Genomic DNA, 20,140 nt, shown 5'->3' on the forward strand with positions numbered 1-20,140 from the left:
CCCATTAAAATTAAATTAAATAAACACATTTTATTGTTAAAACTCTGCCCTCTAAGGTAAGTTTATTTTTAACCCGAATTACAAAACTTTAAAAAAAAATTGGAAAAATATTATATTTTTCTCTGAACTTCAATTTCAATTAAATGTAATTATGTGTGGTCTGTTTTTAATTTTTTATTAGTGTGCGTTTGTTTTTTTTCCCATTAATAGCAATGAGAACTCGTAGTTATGGAGTTTTCATTGCTATTAATGGGAAAGCTGTGGAATACATACCTGATTCGCTGAGCAGTCACACATGACTGCATCTTCTGCGTGGGAATGCTCCGGACAGGACCACTCTTCGCAGTGCGGGAAGAGAAGGCCTCCTCAACGTAATCCAGGGCGCTTCTGAGACCACCAGGTAGATTCATAAAAATTCTCCGATTGGAGGCAATTGCCTGCGGGAAGCCTCAGACCGGAATTTCAGGGCCGTTGTTTTTATGTCTCTCCTGCCGTTATATCCTTACTGTCATTATATCGTTATTGGCTTTATGTCGGTATTGTCATTATATCAGTACTGTCATTATGTCCTTACTGTTGTTATATCGACATTGTCGCTGTAAAGTTACTGTCCTTATATCGGTACTGTCATATCAGTACTGCCCTTGTATCGGGACTGAAGTTATATACTTACTCTCGTTATATCAGTACTGTCGTTACATCCTTACTGTCGTTATATCCTGACTGTCGTTATATTCTCACTGTCGTTATATCGGGACTGTTGTTATATACTTACTCTCGTTATATCGGTACTGTCGTTATATCCTGACTGTCGTTATATCCTGACTGTCGTTATATTCTCACTGTCGTTATATTCTCACTGTCGTTATATCGGGACTGTTGTTATATACTTACTCTCGTTATATCGGTACTGTCGTTATATCCTGACTGTCGTTATATCCTGACTGTCGTTATATTCTCACTGTCGTTATATTCTCACTGTCGTTATATCGGGACTGTTGTTATATACTTACTCTCGTTATATCGGTACTGTCGTTATATCCTGACTGTCGTTATATCCTGACTGTCGTTATATTCTCACTGTCATTATATCGGGACTGTTGTTATACACTTACTCTCGTTATATCGGTACTGTCGTTATATCGGTACTGTCGTTATATCGCTACCGTCATTCTATCCTGACTGTCGTTATATCGGTAATGTCGTTATACCGCTACTGTCGTTATATCCTTACTGTCGTTGTATCCGTACTATCGTTATATTGGTACCATCGTTTTATCATTACTGTCATTATGTCGATACTGTCGTTATATCGGTAATGTCGTTATATCGGTAATGTCGTTATATCGGTACTGTAGTTGTATCGGTACCGTCATAATATCGATACTGTCGTTATATCCTCACTGTCGTTATATCCTTTCTGTCGTTATATCGGTACTATCATTATATCTGTACCGTCGTTTAATCGTTAATGTCATTATGTCGGTACTGTCATTATGTCAGTACTGTCGTTTTATCCGTACTGTCGTTATATCAGTAATGACATCTTAGACTTTTAAAACTTTAAAAAACTTTAAAAAAACTTTTTAACAGCCTTTAGAAACTCTTGAAATAAATTGGGAATTGTCATGTATTCAACTGTCCTCCGGACTGGGCAGCCACGTACGGGGCATGCCCTGAGGAATTCAAACCATTTCACAGGCGCAAGGATGAACTCTCGATTCAGGCCGATTGCCTACTATGGGGAAACCGAGTAGTCATGCCCCAGATGGGCAGAGAGATGTTCATCAGAGAACTTCACAATGAGCAACCGGGCATTGTCATGATGAAGGCAATTGCCAGGTCACACGTTTGGTGGCCAGGGATAGATGCAGACCTGGAACTTTGTGTTCGCAGGTGCAACACGTGTGCCCAGCTGGGCAATGCGCCCAGGGAAGCCCCCCTTAGCCCCTGGTCCTGGCCCGCCAAGCCATGGTCACGCATCCATGTGGACTACGCAGGTCATTTCATGGGAAAAATGTTTTTGGTTGTAGTAGACGTCTACTCCAAATGGATCGAGTGTGACATTCTCAATTCAAGCACATCCTCTGCCACGGTAGAAAGTCTACGGGCAATGTTCGCCGCCTATGGTCCACCAGACGTCTTGGTCAGCAACAATGGCCCGTGCTTTACAAGCATTGAATTCCAGGACTTCATGGCAGGAAATGGTATCAACCATGTCAGAACGGCACCGTTCAAGCCGGCCTCAAACGGCCAAGCGGAACAAGCAGTGCAGATAATCAAACAAGGGCTGCTCAGAATCCAAGGGGGTTCCCTACAAAGCCGCTTATCTTGCCTCCTGTTGGCCAATAGATTCCGACCACTCTCGCTCACAGGGGTTCCACCCGCAGAGCTGCTAATGAAAAGGACGCTCAAAATCAGGTTATCCCTTATTCACCCCACCATGAAAGAAATTGTTGAGAGCAGGCGCCGGTCACAATGTGACTACCATGATGGGAATGCGAGGGCGCGATGTATTGATGTCAATGACCCTGTCTTTGTCCTCAACTACGCTGCAGGGCCCAAATGGCTCGCAGGCACTGTGTTTGCTATAAAGAGGGGAATAGGGTTTTGGTAGTTAAACTTACCAATGGACAAATCTGCCACAAACACGTGGATCAAAAAGGAGGTTCAGCAACCCCATCGAAGAAGCAGAGGAAGAACACGACGTAGAGTTTACTCCACCACAGGTGACCGAACACCGGAACTAAAGGGAGGAGAGCCCAGTCACTGTGGGCAGTCCGGACAGGCCTGAGGCACCGCAAACAGCAGACACTCAGGCCAGCGTCCAATAACCGGAGCCCCAACTCAGGCGCTCTACAAGGGAGCGTAAACCACCAGAGAAACTCAACCTGTGATCCCAATAAGACTTTGGGGGGGAGGTGATGTCATGTATTCAACTGTCATTGTAATCCATGTAAAAACTGACCTAAGTTGTACACTGTGAGAACACTGACCACTAGGTGGTGAACTTGTGGGAGACACTCCTAACCCGGACTTTCAGGTATAAAAGGGAAAGCTCCACCCACCTTCATCACTTCAGTACTGGCGAATAAAGATTACTGGTCATAGAGTGACCTTCTCTCAAGTATGGGCCTCGTGTGCATTTAGACTGTAGAGTAAGGACATATTAGGAATCTTTATCAACTTTTAACTTTTAAAATAACTTTGGACATCACCTTCCTAATGCCTGCCCCCCATCCCAGCCTCGGGCCATCTACCATCAACGGCGCTTCCCAGTGCCGAGCTTGCGGCCAACACTTTGCCGTCGGCAATTAGATTTATAGAGCTGTCCAGTTGTCTTCGAACCCTTGCCACTGGACCAAGACTTTGTTCAGCTAAGCCCGTGTGGTTCTCGGTGTGCAACGGCCACCCCACATTAAAAGAATTCACGCACGGGCATCTTCCACTTCGTCAGTATGAAGTTCGGGATCTGGAACGTCAGGACTCTCATGGACAATCCCAACAGCAACAGGCCGGAACGCCACACCACCATAGTTGCCCGGGAACTCAGATGTTTTGACATTGACATCGCTGTCAAAGCGAGACCCGGTGAGTAGGGGAAGGCCAGTTGAAGGAACATTGTGGTGGGAAACCAGAGGCAGAACGGCGCCTTCATGGAATCGGCTTTGCCATCAAGAATGAGCTGGTCGACCACCTCAACGACACCCCTGTGGGGTTAACGAACGCCTCATGACTCTCTGTATCACCCTATCTCGGAACCAATGTGCCACAGTCATCAGTGTGTACGCCCCTGCACTCGATGCAACGGATGAGGCTAAAGAGGGATTTTATTCCAACCTCGAGACATCCTTGTCCCACGTCCCCACGGGCGACAAATTGATTCCCCTGGGTGATTTTAATGTCTGGGTTGGCAAAGACACAGCCCTCTGGGCAGGCGTGATTGGCAGAGAGTGGGTAGGGAAAGCCAACTCCAGCGATACCCAACTCCTGACAAAATGTCTAGAACATGAACTCCTCATCACCAACACCCTGTTCCACCAGAGGGACAAATACAAGACATCATGGCAACACCCTCACCCCAAACACTGGCACCCGCTTGACTGTGTCATCGTCTGAGCCAGGGATCGCAAGGATGTGCGCATCACCCGCGCCATGACAGGAGCTGATGACTGCTGGATGGACCATCGCCTAATCCAATCCATCATCAACATTAACATTGCCCCAAAGCAGAGGGGACAGCAGAAGCAGTTCCGCAAAAAAGTTAATGCCGAGGCACTTAGAGACCCAGTTAAGAGAGCCCTATACAGCCAGTGCCTCACAGCCAACCTGGCGTGCCTTGATGACCCTGAGATGCTCAATGCCCACAGCGCTTGGTCTGCCCTCCAGGCCTCTATAACCAGTGCCTGTGAAGAGACACTTGGTCACTCAACCAGAAAACACCAGGACTGGTTTGATGAAAATGATCAGGAGATCGAAGAGCTAATAGATCGCCAGCGCAAACATTTCTGAGCCTCAAGCAACAACCCAACTCGGGAGCTACAAAACAACATTACAGACGGCTCAAGTCTGAGGTCCAACAAAAAGCTCGGGACCTAAAGAACAGGTGGTGGATGTAGAAAGCACAGGAGATACAATAACTGGTCGACAGCCACGATATGGAGTGGAATTAAACTACAGAACCAGTGGGAAGCTGTTTAACCTACGCCGCCTCCAGGCCAGGTCCAAGATCACCCCAACCTCTGTCGCTGAGCTGCAGTATGCGGGCGATGCCTGCGTCTGTTCACATTCAGAGGCTGAACTCCAGGATATAGTCAATGTATTTACTGAGGCGGATGAAAGCATGGGCCTTATGCTTAACATCCGTAAGACAAAGGTCATTCACCAGCCTGTCACCGCCGCACAGCACTGCTCCCCAGTCATCAAGATCCACGGCGTGGCTCTGGTCAACATGGACCCATATCTCGGGAGCCTCTTATCAACAAAGGCAGACATTGATGCGGAGATTCAACATTGCCTCCAGTGCGCCAGCACAGCCTTCGGCTGTCTGAGGAAAAGAGTATTTGAAGACCAGGCCTTCAAATCTACCACCAAACTCATGGTCTACAGGGCTGTAGTAATACCCGCCCTCCTGTATGGATCTGAGGCATGGACGATGTACAGAAGGCACCTCAAGTCGCTGGAGATATATCACCAATGATGTCTCCGCAAGATCCTGCAAATCCCCTGGGAGGACAGGCGCACCAACATCAGTGTCCTCGACCAGGCTAACATCCCCAGTATTGAAGTACTGACCACACTCGATCAGCTTCGCTGGGCAGGCCACATAGTACGCATGCCAGATACGAGACTCCCTAAGCAAATGCTTTATGTGGAGCTCCTTCGTGGTAAACGAGCCAAAGGAGGACAGCGGAAACATTATAAGAACACCCTCAAAGCCTCCCTGATAAAGTGCGACATCACCACTGACAGCTGGGAGACCCTGAGCACAGACCACCCGAGGTGGAGAAAGTCCATCCGGGAGGGCGTTGAGCTCTTCGAGTCTCAACGCAAAGAGCATGAAGAGGCCAAGCGCAGGCAGCGGAAGGAGCACGCGGCAAACCAGTCCCACCCACCCCTTCCCTCGACGAATGTCTGTCCCACCTGTAACAGGGTCTGTGGCTCTCGTATCGGACTGTTCAGCCATCAAAGAATTCACTTCGTGAGTGGAAGCAAGTCCTCCTCAATTCCGAGGGACTGCCTATGATGATGATGATTGTTTTATATCCTTATTGTCGTTATAGCGGTACTGTTGCTATATCGATACTGTTGTTAAATACTTAATCATTTTAACAGTACTGTCGTTATATTGGTACTGTAGTTATTTAGCTAATATCGTTATATCGGTGCTGTTGCTATACCGGTATTGTCATTATATCCGAACTGTCGTTATATCGGTACAGTCCCTATATCGGTTATGTCTAATGTATTTACTGTCATTATATCAGTAATGTCGTTATATGCTTACGGTTGTTAGATTGGTACTGTCGTTATATTGGTACTGCCGTTATTTCGGTTCTGTCATTATATCCTTACTGTCGTTATATTGATACTGTCGTTATAACAACACTACCAATATAACAACAGAAAGTATATATCGGTACCGTCGTTATAGCGGTACTATCGTTATTTCCTAACTGTCGCTCTATCCGTACTGTCTCTATATCCTTACTGTCGTTATATCGGTAATGTTTTATATCCTTACTGTGGTTATAGCAGTACTGTCGCCATGTCGATACTGTTGCTATTTAGTTAATGTCGTTATATCGGTGCTGTCGTTATGTATTTACATTCATTATATCGGTACTGTCGTTATATCCTTACTGTTTTATCGCTAATGTCGCTATATCAATACTGTCGTTATATCCGAACTGTCACTAGATCGGTAATGTAGTTATGTACTTAATGTTGTTATATCAGTACTGTCATTATATCCTTCCTGTCCTTATAACGGTACTGTCGTTATATACTTACTGTTGTTATATTGGCAGTGTTGTTATATCGGTACCATCGTTATATCCGTACTCGATACAGGTTGAGCATCCCAAATCCGGAAACCTCGGGACCGAAGCCGAGCCAGTTTTCATGTTTTACCGGACTTCGGAACGTGTTTCTGATGTCCAAAGTCCGGAAACACCCAAGCCCAGGTTCGGGTATTTCCGGATTTCGGAACGCCAGAAGCGCGTCCCGAGTCCGGAAATGCCTGGGCCTAGGTTGTTATATTTCCGGTTTTTGGGCGTCATCTTATAATTCTTCCCGCAGGCTTGGTAGTACTCGCTTTTTCGCAACGCATGGTAAGCCTCCCTCGCGTGTTCTTGCAACGCAGTCCTCTGTAACTGTACTTAATGTGAGCTTCCCAGTCTGTATCGTTTCCAACCATCTTCAAATTTGAAAAGGAATGTACTGTACTTAAACCATGAAATATAATGGTTTTATTTGTAAATGTTAAGTTAAGAAAACAGGGAATTATAGACCGGTCAGCCTGACCTCAGTAGTGGGTAAAGTGATGGAATCAATTATTAAGGATGTCATAGCAGTGCATCTGGAAAATGGTGACATGATAGGTCCAAGTCAGCATGGATTTGTGAAAGGGAAATCATGCTTGACAAATCTTCTGGAATTTTTTGAGGATGTTTCCAGTAAAGTGGACAAGGGAGAACCAGTTGATGTGGTATATTTGGACTTTCAGAAGGCTTTCGACAAGGTCCCACACAAGAGATTAATGTGCAAAGTTAAAGCACATGGGATTGGGGGTAGTGTGCTGACGTGGATTGAGAACTGGTTGTCAGACAGGAAGCAAAGAGTAGGAGTAAACGGGTACTTTTCAGAATGGCAGGCAGTGACTAGTGGAGTGCCGCAAGGTTCTGTGCTGGGGCCCCAGCTGTTTACATTGTACATTAATGATTTAGACGAGGGGATTAAATGCAGTATCTCCAAATTTGCGGATGATACTAAGTTGGGTGGCAGTGTGAGCTGCGAGGAGGATGCTATTAGGCTGCAGAGTGACTTGGATAGGTTAGGTGAGTGGGCAAATGCATGGCAGATGAAGTATAATGTGGATAAATGTGAGGTTATCCACTTTGGTGGTAAAAACAGAGAGACAGACTATTATCTGAATGGTGACAGATTAGGAAAAGGGAAGGTGCAACGAGACCTGGGTGTCATGGTACATCAGTCATTGAAGGTTGGCATGCAGGTACAGCAGGCGGTTAAGAAAGCAAATGGCATGTTGGCCTTCATAGCGAGGGGATTTGAATACAGGGGCAGGGAGGTGTTGCTACAGTTGTACAGGGCCTTGGTGAGGCCACACCTGGAGTATTGTGTACAGTTTTGGTCTCCTAACTTGAGGAAGGACATTCTTGCTATTGAGGGAGTGCAGCGAAGGTTCACCAGACTGATTCCCGGGATGGCGGGACTGACCTATCAAGAAAGATTGGATCAATTGGGATTGTATTCACTGGAGTTCAGAAGAATGAGAGGGGACCTCATAGAAACGTTTAAAATTCTGACGGGTTTAGACAGGTTAGATGCAGAAAGAATGTTCCCAATGTTGGGGAAGTCCAGAACCAGGGGTCACAGTCTGAGGATAAGGGGTAAGCCATTTAGGACCGAGATGAGGAGAAACTTCTTCACCCAGAGAGTGGTGAACCTGTGGAATTCTCTACCACAGAAAGTAGTTGAGGCCAATTCACTAAATATATTCAAAAGGGAGTTAGATGAAGTCCTTACTACTCGGGGGATCAAGGGTTATGGCGAGAAAGCAGGAAGGGGGTACTGAAGTTTCATGTTCAGCCATGAACTCATTGAATGGCGGTGCAGGCTAGAAGGGCTGAATGGCCTGCTCCTGCACCTATTTTCTATGTTTCTATGTTTCTATGTTATGAAATCTAAAACAGTAAATAAAGGCTTTTATTTGTTAAGCAGAGCAAAAATAAACAGGTACAGTTACAATTGGCTGGAGGTTATGCTTGGGTTAGAGGGCTCAGCTATAACGTCTGAGGCTAATGAAGGGCCAGCAATAGGATTATCAAATGTGGAAATTACTGGTGTAGTTGCAGGCTGTAGGTTTTGGGCCTTCTGTTGCGACATCTTTTGAAAGATATTTAATATTGTTGTTTGTTTAAATAATTTGGGCTTTTATTTCACCAATCTTTCCCAAATTCTGTAGACCTGCAGTATTTCTTCTTCACTTATGAAACTTCGTTGCTCTAAGGCGTGAATTAATTCTTGACAAAGATTGATTGCTTTGTTAATCGGCACTTTTTCGACTTGATCACAGGCATCATCATCCTCCTCACTGCTTGCATCCTTTTCTTCTGGATGCAAAACCCTCTGCATTATTTCTTCATCTGTCACTGCAAGCACAATGGGAGCATCGTTGTCTATGTCCATGACTTCTGCGACATCGTCCTCATTCAATTCCTGCACAGCTTCGCAAGTCAGCCCTCTTGCATAATCTCAAAGTTGAGCAATTATTGCTTTCTCCCTGGACACACGAAAACTTTGAAAGTCCTGAGGAGCATCATCAGCATCGTCAGCAAACATCGTTGCTGGCCAGATGTTATACCAGCATTGACCAAGGTGTCTGCAGTTACCAAGTTCCACGCATCCGCAGCTGCTCATATGGCATCCTTGATAGAGAAAGCTTTTGAGAATGCTTTTATTCCCATGCCTGTGTTCACAGCATAAAGCAAACACTTCATGAACTCGTTTTTGTACAGACACTTCATCGATCTCAACATTCCTTGGTCCATTGGCTGTATCAGTGATGTAACATTTGGAGGTAAGTAGATTCCATGGACATTATCCTTTACCAGAAGCTCAGTATCAGGATGCGCTGAGCAATTGTCTAGCAGCCAGTATACTCTGCAGTTTTCCTCAAGGCCAGCTTCCGTGCAATGAGCTCGCGGCTGAGAGACAAAATTCTTCTCAAACCAGTTCAGAAAGATTAGACTGGTTACCCATGCTTTCTTATTGGCACAATAATGCACTGGCAATACTCTCAAACCCTTGAAACATCTTGGATGCTGGCTTCTCCCAATGACTCTAAGCTTACACTTATGTGTCCCAGCCACATTTGCAGCAGCAAGCACAGTCGACCTTTCCTTGGCATCTTTGATACCTGCTGGCTCCGTTTCTTCTGCTGCTGCTAATGTTTTTCGCGGTACATAGGGCCAAAACAGTGCTGTCTCATCGGCATTGTACACTTCTCAGGTGAAAGGTTTTCATCAGCAATTAGTTTGATGAACTCATCAATATAATTTTCAGCTGCCTCATGATCGCTGAGGCTTTCTCACCACATACTTTCAGTTGCCTGATACCATGACACCTTTTAAATTTGGCTAGCCAACCAGAAGAGTACTTGCATGGCGTTTCGATCCCCAGTTGTGCATGGAATATTTTAGCTTGTTGCTCCACCATTGGGCCAGACAAAGGAACCTTTTCACTTCGCCTCTGTCGTCACCACTCCATCACTGCTCGATCCAAATCATCACACTTCGACTTGTACATACTTTTTCTCTTACTCATTTCCTTATGAACATCACTTTCCACATAAAACTTCTTGAGCTGTTCTTTCTGTTTTCTAATATCATAGATGGTGGAGAGTCCAACAGCATACGCCTCACTCAATCTTCTCACTGAAGCACCTCTATCTAATCTCTGAAGTAACTCTACTTTCTTGGCAATTGTAAGTGAACTACGCTTCCTCTTTCCTTTATCTGAACCCATTGGGGTACAGCTACCTGTGTCTGTTGGCCTTTTTGACATGTTTGCAATGACAACACAAATTCACAATCTTTTCCTGTTCAGATCTTTACATCGGGGAAAACACCACAGCGATGGAGTCAGGTTGGGTGGGGTCTGATCATGGATGGGATGTAGGTGGGTCAGCTGGGGCAGCCCTATAATGTTTAATGCCACTAATCTTTTTTATAAAATGCTGAATTTAAAAGTGCATGTACAGTACGGGTGCAGGTAGTATTTTTTATTACAGGTACATGTACAGGTGTGCAAACTTAAAATTGCAATCTGGTCGGGTGAGGTCGGGTCAGCTCCGCTCAGAGTCATGGGGCGTGGCGATCCGATTGCGCAGTTGCTGCTTTGGGGAGCTGCAGTGTGCTGTGCAGAGTTTGATTCTGGCCGGGGACTTGCGCTCGAGAGGGGACTTGTGCACGGAAACTTGGTTAGGTCTGGCCAAAGGACTTGTGTGCTGTGCAGAGTTTGATTCTGGCCGAAGGGGCTTGTGTGCTGTGCAGAGTTTGATTCTGGCCGAAGAGACTTGTGTGCTGTGCAGAGTTTGATTCTGGCCGAAGGGGCTTGTGTGCTGTGCAGAGTTTGATTCTGGCCGAAGGGGCTTGTGTGCTGTGCAGAGTTTGATTCTGGCCGAAGGGGCTTGTGTGCTGTGCAGAGTTTGATTCTGGTCGAAGGGACTTGTGTGCTGTGCAGAGTTTGATTCTGGCCAAAGGACTTGTGTGCTGTGCAGAGTTTGATTCTGGCCGAAGGGACTTGTGTGCTGTGCAGAGTTTGATTCTGGCCGAAGAGACTTGTGTGCTGTGCAGAGTTTGATTCTGGCCGAAGGGACTTGTGTGCTGTGCAGAGTTTGATTCTGGCCGAAGAGACTTGTGTGCTGTGCAGAGTTTGATTCTGGCCGAAGGGGCTTGTGTGCTGTGCAGAGTTTGATTCTGGCCGAAGGGGCTTGTGTGCTGTGCAGAGTTGCTGCGGACCCAGGAGCAGCGGTGCGGTGACTGTGAAGACCTGGCCTGGAACAGGTTGGATTGGTATTTTTATTCTTGCAATTTCAGTCACTGTCCAGTAAGTAGTTGGATTTCATTTTTTGACTTTTCACTGGACCCGGCTGGTGGCAGAAACGGTTTGACAGGGTGTCCGGATTCCGGAACATTTTATGGATTCCGGATGACCCTGCCACCAATCGGTCCAGAGTCCGGATTCCAGAACATTCCGGATTCCGGAACTCCGGATTTTGGACGCTCAATCTGTACTGTCGTTATGTCGGTACTGTCCTTATATCGGGACTGTCGTTATATCGGTGCAGTCGGTATATCGGTACTATCGCAATATCGGTAATGTTGTTGTCTACTTACTGTTGTTGTATCGATACTGCTGTTATATCGGTACTGTCGTTATTTATTAACTGTCGTTATATTGGTACTCTCGTTATATCCTTACTATCGTTATATCGGTACTGTCGCAATATCGGTAATGTTGTTGTATACTTACTGTCATTATATCGGTACTGTTGTTATATCGGTACTATCATTATTTCCTAACTGTCGTTATATCAGTACTATTGTTATATAGTTAACGTTGTTATATCGGTACTGTCACTATATCGGTACTGTCGTTATGTACTTATTGTCGTTATATCAGTACTGTCTTTATATCCTTACTGTCGTTATATCGGTACTGTTGTTATATCCTTACTTTCGTTATATTGGTACTTATGGGATTGAACCTCCACTTTTTTTGCATGCTTAACGCCCACTTAACGCCCATTTTACAGCTGAAATTACGTTTAATGCACATAAAGCGCCCATTTTGGCACAAAATGGAAACTGATGGGCAATTTTCGGAAACTTATCACTGAGCGTTACTTTCCCCATGGGCTTAATGCCGAGAAAAAATATTACCGGCCGCCCACTTTTTTTGGGCGGAATCAGCAGAATGGGTGAATTCAACGGCCATAATATCGCCCAGCGTTACTTTTCACTCGGATTTAACGCCGAGATTCAATATTAACCCCCGCCCACTTTTTTTTGTCGTAAAGAGCACATTTACCCAAACTAGCGGCCATGGAGTTCACCCATCGTCAATTTCACCACCTCGCACACATATCGCCCACAATATCGCTCGCCCAAAAAACTGCCCAGAAAAAGTGGAACTATCCGGGACGAATCACAGCGTTATGGACGCCATGTTCTAGATCACATGTCACGTCCTTGAAAAGGCTGCTGTGCTTCACCCTCGGGGGAGTTCGGATGTACTCTGCGGGTCGTTGGAGTTGATGTGAACATCTGTAAAAACATCTTGACCATACTGTGACCGTTTGGAATTGAAGAGGTGTGTTTGTCGGGACATTCCTTGTTTGTGAGCAATCGGTGGAAAACAGAGAGCTACTGCAATGGGGCCTGTCCTTTCTCACCCTCTCTTGCTGACCAATTACATGCAGCAGACTCGACATCACCGAAGGAACACTCCACTGCATTCTGTGCCCAATGTAAGACATGACAGACAGATGAGGAGGACCAGACGTTACACCCCCCGCAAGTACAAGGAGAAGCATTCTTACCTCGACTTGCCCAACATCACCTGCCTTCAGAGACTGCGCTTCCACAAAGAGGTTATCACTGAGGTATGCCAGCTGATAAGGGCAGATCTGCAGCCTGCCAGCACCATCAGTACTGCACTGTCCATCAACGTCACCGCGGCACTGTCGTTCTATGCCTCGGGTTCTTTGGAGGCCACAGCTGGAGACATTTGTGGACTTTCTCAGCATGCCACGCAGCGCTGCATTAGATAGGTCCTGTACGCACACAGGAGGGACTTGATCAGCTTCCCTATGACCAGGGAGGCACAGAGTGAGAGGGCTCTAGGATTCTCCACAGTTGCAAACTTCCCCAAGGTGCAGGGAGCAATAGACAGCATGCATATCGCGATGCAGGCACCTTTTCAGGATGCTGAGGTTTTCAGGAACTGCAAGGGATTCCACTCCCTGAATGTCCAACTGATTGTCGGCCACAACCAAAATTATACTGGCAGTGAATGTTCAATTTCCGGGCAGCATCCATGATGCTCATATCCTGCGTGAGAGCACTGTAGATGACTTATTTAACAATTAGCCACAAGGTCAATGTTGGATGCTTGGTGACAAAGGATATGGCCTCGCTGCCTGGCTGATGACCCCCCTGCGTGACACCCACACCAAAGCCGAGAGGCAATACAATGAGAGCCACATAGCAACTCGCAATATCGTGAGAAATCCATTGGACTGCTGAAGTAGTGCTTTAGATGCCTGGACCACTCAGGAGGTGAGCTCCAATACCACCCTGAGAAGGTAGCTAAATTCATGGTGGTGTGCTCCATGCTGCACAACTTGGCTATCAGGAGGGGACAAGAATTGTCTGATGAGTCTGACAGTCCACCTCACCAGAAAGAGGAAGAGGAAGAGGAGGATGAGGAGGCAGACACTGACGTCGGCCCAGACAATCAGGCTGACACTGAAGTCATGCCCCCGCCCCCCTGTAGACTGCATGAAAGGGCCCACGGTGGCATGATATTTGCAAGAGCCTTACGTCAGGAGCCCATCAATGATCGCTTTGCCTGAAATAACGTTGGTGTTATTCATACATCAATGGTGAGCATCACCTTGGTGAAAGTTAAAGTTTAAGTTGATTGAAGTTAAGTGTGATTATACCCTTTGATGTAAAGGAATCACCAGCGTGTAATGGTACAGCTATCTGAACCAATGTGCAACTAGGTTTTGTGAAATAAAAAACATTTAAACCGAACATTAGTCTGAAATCATCAGTATTTCTGTACAAACCAACATTTTCTTCCCTGCCACCCCCACCTCCCCCCCCCCCCCCACCCACATTTCTCCTCCCCACCTCCACCCCTTCCCCTTCCCCTTCTGACTCCAGGCCACCTGGCCAAGGATGTACAAATTTAACAACAGTAAGCATATAATGACAGTACCGATATAATGACAGTAAGGATATAACAACATTACCGATATAATGATAGTAAGGATATAACGACAGCACTGATATAACGGCATTATGGATAACGACAGTACTGATATAACCGACAGTAAGGATATAACGACAGTAGCGATATAACAACAGTACGGATAGAGGAGGGCAAGAAAAAGAGTGGGACAGCAATAGTGATAGGGGATTCAATGGTGAGGGGAATAGATAGGCGTTTCTGCGGCCGCGACCGAAACTCCAGGATGGTATGTTGCCTCCCTGGTGCAAGGGTCAAGGATGTCTCGGAGCGGGTGCAGGACATTCTGAAATGGGAGGGAGAACAGCCAGTTGTCGTGGTGCACATTGGTACCAACGACATAGGTAAAAAAAGGGATGAGGTCCTTCGAAACGAATTTAAGGAGCTAGGAGCTAAATTAAAAAGTAGGACCTCAAAAGTAGTAATCTCGGGATTGCTACCAGTGCCACGTGATAGTCAGAGTAGGAATCGCAGGATAGCGCAGATGAATACGTGGCTTGAGCAGTGGTGCAGCAGGGAGAGATTCAAATTCCTGGGGCATTGGGACCGGTTCTGGGGGAGATGGGACCAGTACAAACCGGATGGTCTGCACCTGGGCAGGACCGGAACCAATGTCCTAGGGGGAGTGTTTGCGAGTGCTGTTGGGGAGGATTTAAACTAATATGGCAGGGGGATGGGAACCAATGCAGGGAGACAGAGGGAAACAAAAAGGAGGCAAAAGCAAAAGACAGAAAGGAGATGAGGAAAAGTGGAGGGCAGAGAAACCCAAGGCAAAGAACAAAAAGGGCCACTGTACAGCAAAATTCTAAAAGGACAAAGGGTGTTAAAAAAACAAGCCTGAAGGCTTTGTGTCTTAATGCAAGGAGTATCCGCAATAAGGTGGATGAATTAATTGTGCAAATAGATGTTAACAAATATGATGTGATTGGGATTACGGAGACGTGGCTCCAGGATGATCAGGGCTGGGAATTCAACATTCAGGAAGGATAGAATAAAAGGAAAAGGAGGTGGGGTAGCATTGCTGGTTAAAGAGGAGATTAATGCAATAGCTAGGAAAGACATTAGCTTGGATGATGTGGAATCTATATGGGTCGAGCTGCAGAACACCAAAGGGCAAAAAACGTTAGTAGGAGTTGTGTACAGACCTCCAAACAGTAATAGGGATGTTGGGGAGGGCATCAAACAGGAAATTAGGGGTGCATGCAATAAAGGTGTAGCAGTTATAATGGGTGACTTTAATATGCACATAGATTGGGCTAGCCAAACTGGAAGCAATACGGTGGAGGAGGATTTCCTGGAGTGCATAAGGGATGGTTTTCTAGACCAATATGTTGAGGAACCAACTAGGGGGGAGGCCATCTTAGACTGGGTGTTGTGTAATGAGAGAGGATTAATTAGCAATCTCATTGTGCGAGGCCCCTTGGGGAAGAGTGACCATAATATGGTGGAATTCTGCATTAGGATGGAGAATGAAACAGTAAATTCAGAGACCATGGTCCAGAACTTAAAGAAGGGTAACTTTGAAGGTATGAGGCGTGAATTGGCTAGGATAGATTGGCGAATGATACTTAGGGGGTTGACTGTGGATGGGCAATGGCAGACATTTAGAGACTGCATGGATGAATTACAACAATTGTACATTCCTGTCTGGCGTAAAAATAAAAAAGGGAAGGTGGCTCAACCGTGGCTATCTAGGGAAATCAGGATAGTATGAAAGCCAAGGAAGTGGCATACAAATTGGCCAGAAATAGCAGCGAACCTGGGGACTGGGAGAAATTTAGAACTCAGCAGAGGAGGACAAAGGGTTTGATTAGGGCAGGGAAAATGGAGTACGAGAAGAAGCTTGCAGGGAACATTAAGGCGGATTGCAAAAGTTTCTATAGGTATGTAAAGAGAAAAAGGTTAGTAAAGACAAACGTAGATCCCCTGCAGTCAGAATCAGCGGAAGTCATAACGGGGAACAAAGAAATGGCAGACCAATTGAACAAGTACTTTGGTTCGGTATTCACTAAGGAGGATACAAACAACCTTCCGGATATAAAAGGGGTCAGAGGTTCTAGTAAGGAGGGGGAACTGAGGGAAATCTTTATTCGTCGGGAAATTGTGTTGGGGAAATTGATGGGATTGAAGGCCGATAAATCCCCAGGGCCTGATGGACTGCATCCCAGAGTACTTAAGGAGGTGGCCTTGGAAATAGCGGATGCATTGACAGTCATTTTCCAACATTCCATTGACTCTGGATCAGTTCCTATGGAGTGGAGGGTAGCCAATGTAACCCCACTTTTTAAAAAAGGAGGGAGAGAGAAAACAGGGAATTATAGACCGGTCAGTCTGACCTCAGTAGTGGGTAAAATTATGGAATCAATTATTAAGGATATCATAGCAGTGCATCTGGAAAATGGTGACATGATAGGTCCAAGTCAGCATGGATTTGTGAAAGGGAAATCATGCTTGACAAATCTTCTGGAATTTTTTGAGGATGTTTCCAGTAAAGTGGACAAAGGAGAACCAGTTGATGTGGTATATTTGGACTTTCAGAAGGCTTTCGACAAGGTCCAACACAAGAGATTAATGTGCAAAGTTAAAGCACATGGGATTGGGGGTAGTGTGCTGACGTGGATTGAGAACTGGTTGTCAGACAGGAAGCAAAGAGTAGGAGTAAACGGGTACTTTTCAGAATGGCAGGCAGTGACTAGTGGGGTGCCGCAAGGTTCTGTGCTGGGGCCCCAGCTGTTTACATTGTACATTAATGATTTAGACGAGGGGATTAAATGCAGTATCTCCAAATTTGCGGATGACACTAAGTTGGGTGGCAGTGTGAGCTGCGAGGAGGATGCTATTAGGCTGCAGAGTGACTTGGATAGGTTAGGTGAGTGGGCAAATGCATGGCAGATGAAGTATAATGTGGATAAATGTGAGGTTATCCACTTTGGTGGTAAAAACAGAGAGACAGACTATTATCTGAATGGTGACAGATTAGGAAAAGGGAAGGTGCAACGAGACCTGGGTGTCATGGTACATCAGTCATTGAAGGTTAGCATGCAGGTACAGCAGGCGGTTAAGAAAGCAAATGGCATGTTGGCCTTCATAGCGAGGGGATTTGAGTACAGGGGCAGGGAGGTGTTACTACAGTTATACAGGGCCTTGGTGAGGCCACACCTGGAGTATTGTGTACAGTTTTGGTCTCCTAACTTGAGGAAGGACATTCTTGCTATTGAGGGAGTGCAGCGAAGATTCACCAGACTGATTCCCGGGATGGCAGGACTGACCTATCAAGAAAGACTGGATCAACTGGGCTTGTATTCACTGGAGTTCAGAAGAATGAGAGGGGACCTCATGGAAACGTTTAAAATTCTGATGGGTTTAGACAGGTTAGATGCAGGAAGAATGTTCCCAATGTTGGGGAAGTCCAGAACCAGGGGTCACAGTCTGAGGATAAGGGGTAAGCCATTTAGGACCGAGATGAGGAGAAACTTCTTCACCCAGAGATTGGTGAACCTGTGGAATTCTCTACTACAGAAAGTTGTTGAGGCCAATTCACTCAATATATTCAAAAGGGAGTTAGATGAAGTCCTTACTACTTGGGGGATCAAGGGTTATGGCGAGAAAGCAGGAAGTGGGTACTGAAGTTTCATGTTCAGCCATGAACTCATTGAATGGCGGTGCAGGCTAGAAGAGCTGAATGGCCTGCTCCTGCACCTATTTTCTATGTTTCTATGTTTCTATAACAGCAGTCATCATCATCATAGGCTGAGGATGACTTGCTTCCACGTCAAAAAGGGATGAGTTCACAATGAAGGAACTAATATTCCGGATCCTGAACTACATCTTGAAGGGTGGAAGATGCCTGTGCGTGGATTTTTTTAACGTGTGGTGGCCGTTGCACACCAGCCACCACACGAGCTTGACAGAGCTTGGTCTTCTTCCAGTGGCAAAGATTAACCAAGATGACTGGAGACCAGCTCTGCAGCACGGAACTAGTGCACACACATATCGCAGTGTGGGCTGGCCCGTGCTGCCCCTGGGCCCTCTCTTCTTCTCGGCCTCGATCGCATCCCTCTATGAAATCATGCTGCTCCTTTGCCCTGACCTCGCCACTCCTGCTGTACCTGCCCGCACTGCAATCAACCGTTGCGCTCCTGCAGCAGTATGCGCTGCTCCCTGCAGTGGTATGCTGTCGTACGTTACTCCCTCTAATAGCCCCGGCCTGCTGATAGCCTTGCAGGCTGGGACCACACCGATTTCTGGGCCGGGCTGCCACACGCTGCTCTCACTAATGGCCCCAGCTTGCTGATGACATCCCAAAGTATGTGCAGTATAAACAGATCAAATCTCATATCACCAGGCTCCCAATACAGAAAACACACACGTTTAATAACCGATAACATCCACCGTTACAGTTAACCAGGGTCACCAAGGCAGAGCCATCAGTCAATCTCTATCACCGCGATGAAAAGCCACCCTCCCCGATTCTTTCTCCAACTCCTCCCGCTGACTGTGGACTGACGTCCTTGGAGTATCAGCGGGACACGGGATGGCACTCAGGCTGAGATGGAGGAGTGTGATGAGGATTCCCCTTTATCAGAATTCTTCGCAGGATTGTAGCTGCTCTCCTTCCCTGCTTTCTTTTTTTAGATGACGACAACCACAATGGCGAGAATGACAAGCAGCACGAGAAGTCCAAGCATAACACCAACAACAATAGGGACCTGGGAACCGGGCTTCGGCAAATAAAACATGCCGACTTTCTCCTCGGGCCCATTGTGCTCCACCTCACAGGAGAACCTGCCCTGGTCCTCGGGGTCAAACTCCGTCCATCTGTTGATCTGGTCGGTGCCGTCGTGGTTGTGGAGGATCCCACTGGACAGGGTCTCATTGAGGAACTTCCCATCTCTCCACAGAGTCACCTCGATGGCTTGAGGGTAAAACCCGGTGGTGACACAGGGCAGCCGTCTCGCATCACCCAGGTGGGTAAAGGACACTGCGGGGGCAGTGGCTCTCAGTTCTCCCTCTCCGGCCTTCAGGTATTTCTTCAGCCACGTGATGCACTCCTGCTCCAGGAAACCCTTCCTCTGCTGGTTGCCGGCCGTGTTCCAGTCCCAGTTGTGCTTGGTGCTCTCCCCCCAGTGTACCAGGGTGACCCACACCATGTCGAAATTGACTAAATCATTGCCTTCCCAGCCGTACTGCTCAAACCTGCCAGTGGTGCCATCATCCCGCAGCTCACAGCCATACATCACCTGATAGGCGTGGATCCCACCGCTCTGGTTGGTCTGGGTTAGGGCGGTCTGAATATCGACCTTCATACTATACTGCGAGCCCACGCGATCTGTGTCTGCTCCTCCCAATACTCGGATCTCTGGCTCTCCTCCATCCACGGCTGCCGGGATCATCGTCCGTTACGCCGGACAATGTGTACAACTGCTGAGTCTGAAGCACAACTGGTAGCATGGTGAAGGCCTGCAGACTCTCACTCTCTCCGGTATTTCTTCACCTCAATGACCCCGATTCCCGGTGTGCCGGAGCGTGTGGTGGTCGGTTAAGTGCACGATGCGGAGTTTGTTCACTATGACAGCGATCGGAAGGTGATAACGACAGTACCGATATAGCGATAGTTTGGATATAACTACAGTAGCGATATAACGACAGTAAGGCTATAAAGACAGTACTGATGTAACAACAGTAAGTACATAATGGCACTACCGATATAGCGACAGTACGGATATAACAACAGTACCAATATTAAAGACAGTCCCGATATAATAACAGTAAGGGTATAAAGACAGTACCTATGTAACCACTGTAAATATATAATGACAGTCGCAATTTAACGAAGGTACCTATATAAGAACAGTAC

At 46.5% G+C, this 20,140-nt stretch overlaps 1 protein-coding gene across 1 annotated transcript; it reads right to left on the reverse strand.

Moving 5' to 3' along the window:
• Positions 1-18,914: 18,914 nt before the first annotated feature.
• Positions 18,915-19,676, reverse strand: LOC139228317 (major histocompatibility complex class I-related gene protein-like). Its single transcript, XM_070859501.1, has one exon. The coding sequence runs from the start codon at positions 19,674-19,676 to the stop codon at positions 18,915-18,917; it is 762 nt and encodes a 253-aa protein (XP_070715602.1).
• Between the last annotated feature and the right edge of the window lie 464 nt (positions 19,677-20,140).

The sequence above is a fragment of the Pristiophorus japonicus genome, chromosome 17 (genome assembly GCF_044704955.1).
Source record: "Pristiophorus japonicus isolate sPriJap1 chromosome 17, sPriJap1.hap1, whole genome shotgun sequence".
NCBI classification, from domain to species: domain Eukaryota; kingdom Metazoa; phylum Chordata; class Chondrichthyes; family Pristiophoridae; genus Pristiophorus; species Pristiophorus japonicus.

Bases quoted from the DNA above. Each gene is read 5' to 3' on its own strand.
- LOC139228317 (XM_070859501.1), bottom strand. From the start codon at position 19,676: ATGATCCCGGCAGCCGTGGATGGAGGAGAGCCAGAGATCCGAGTATTG.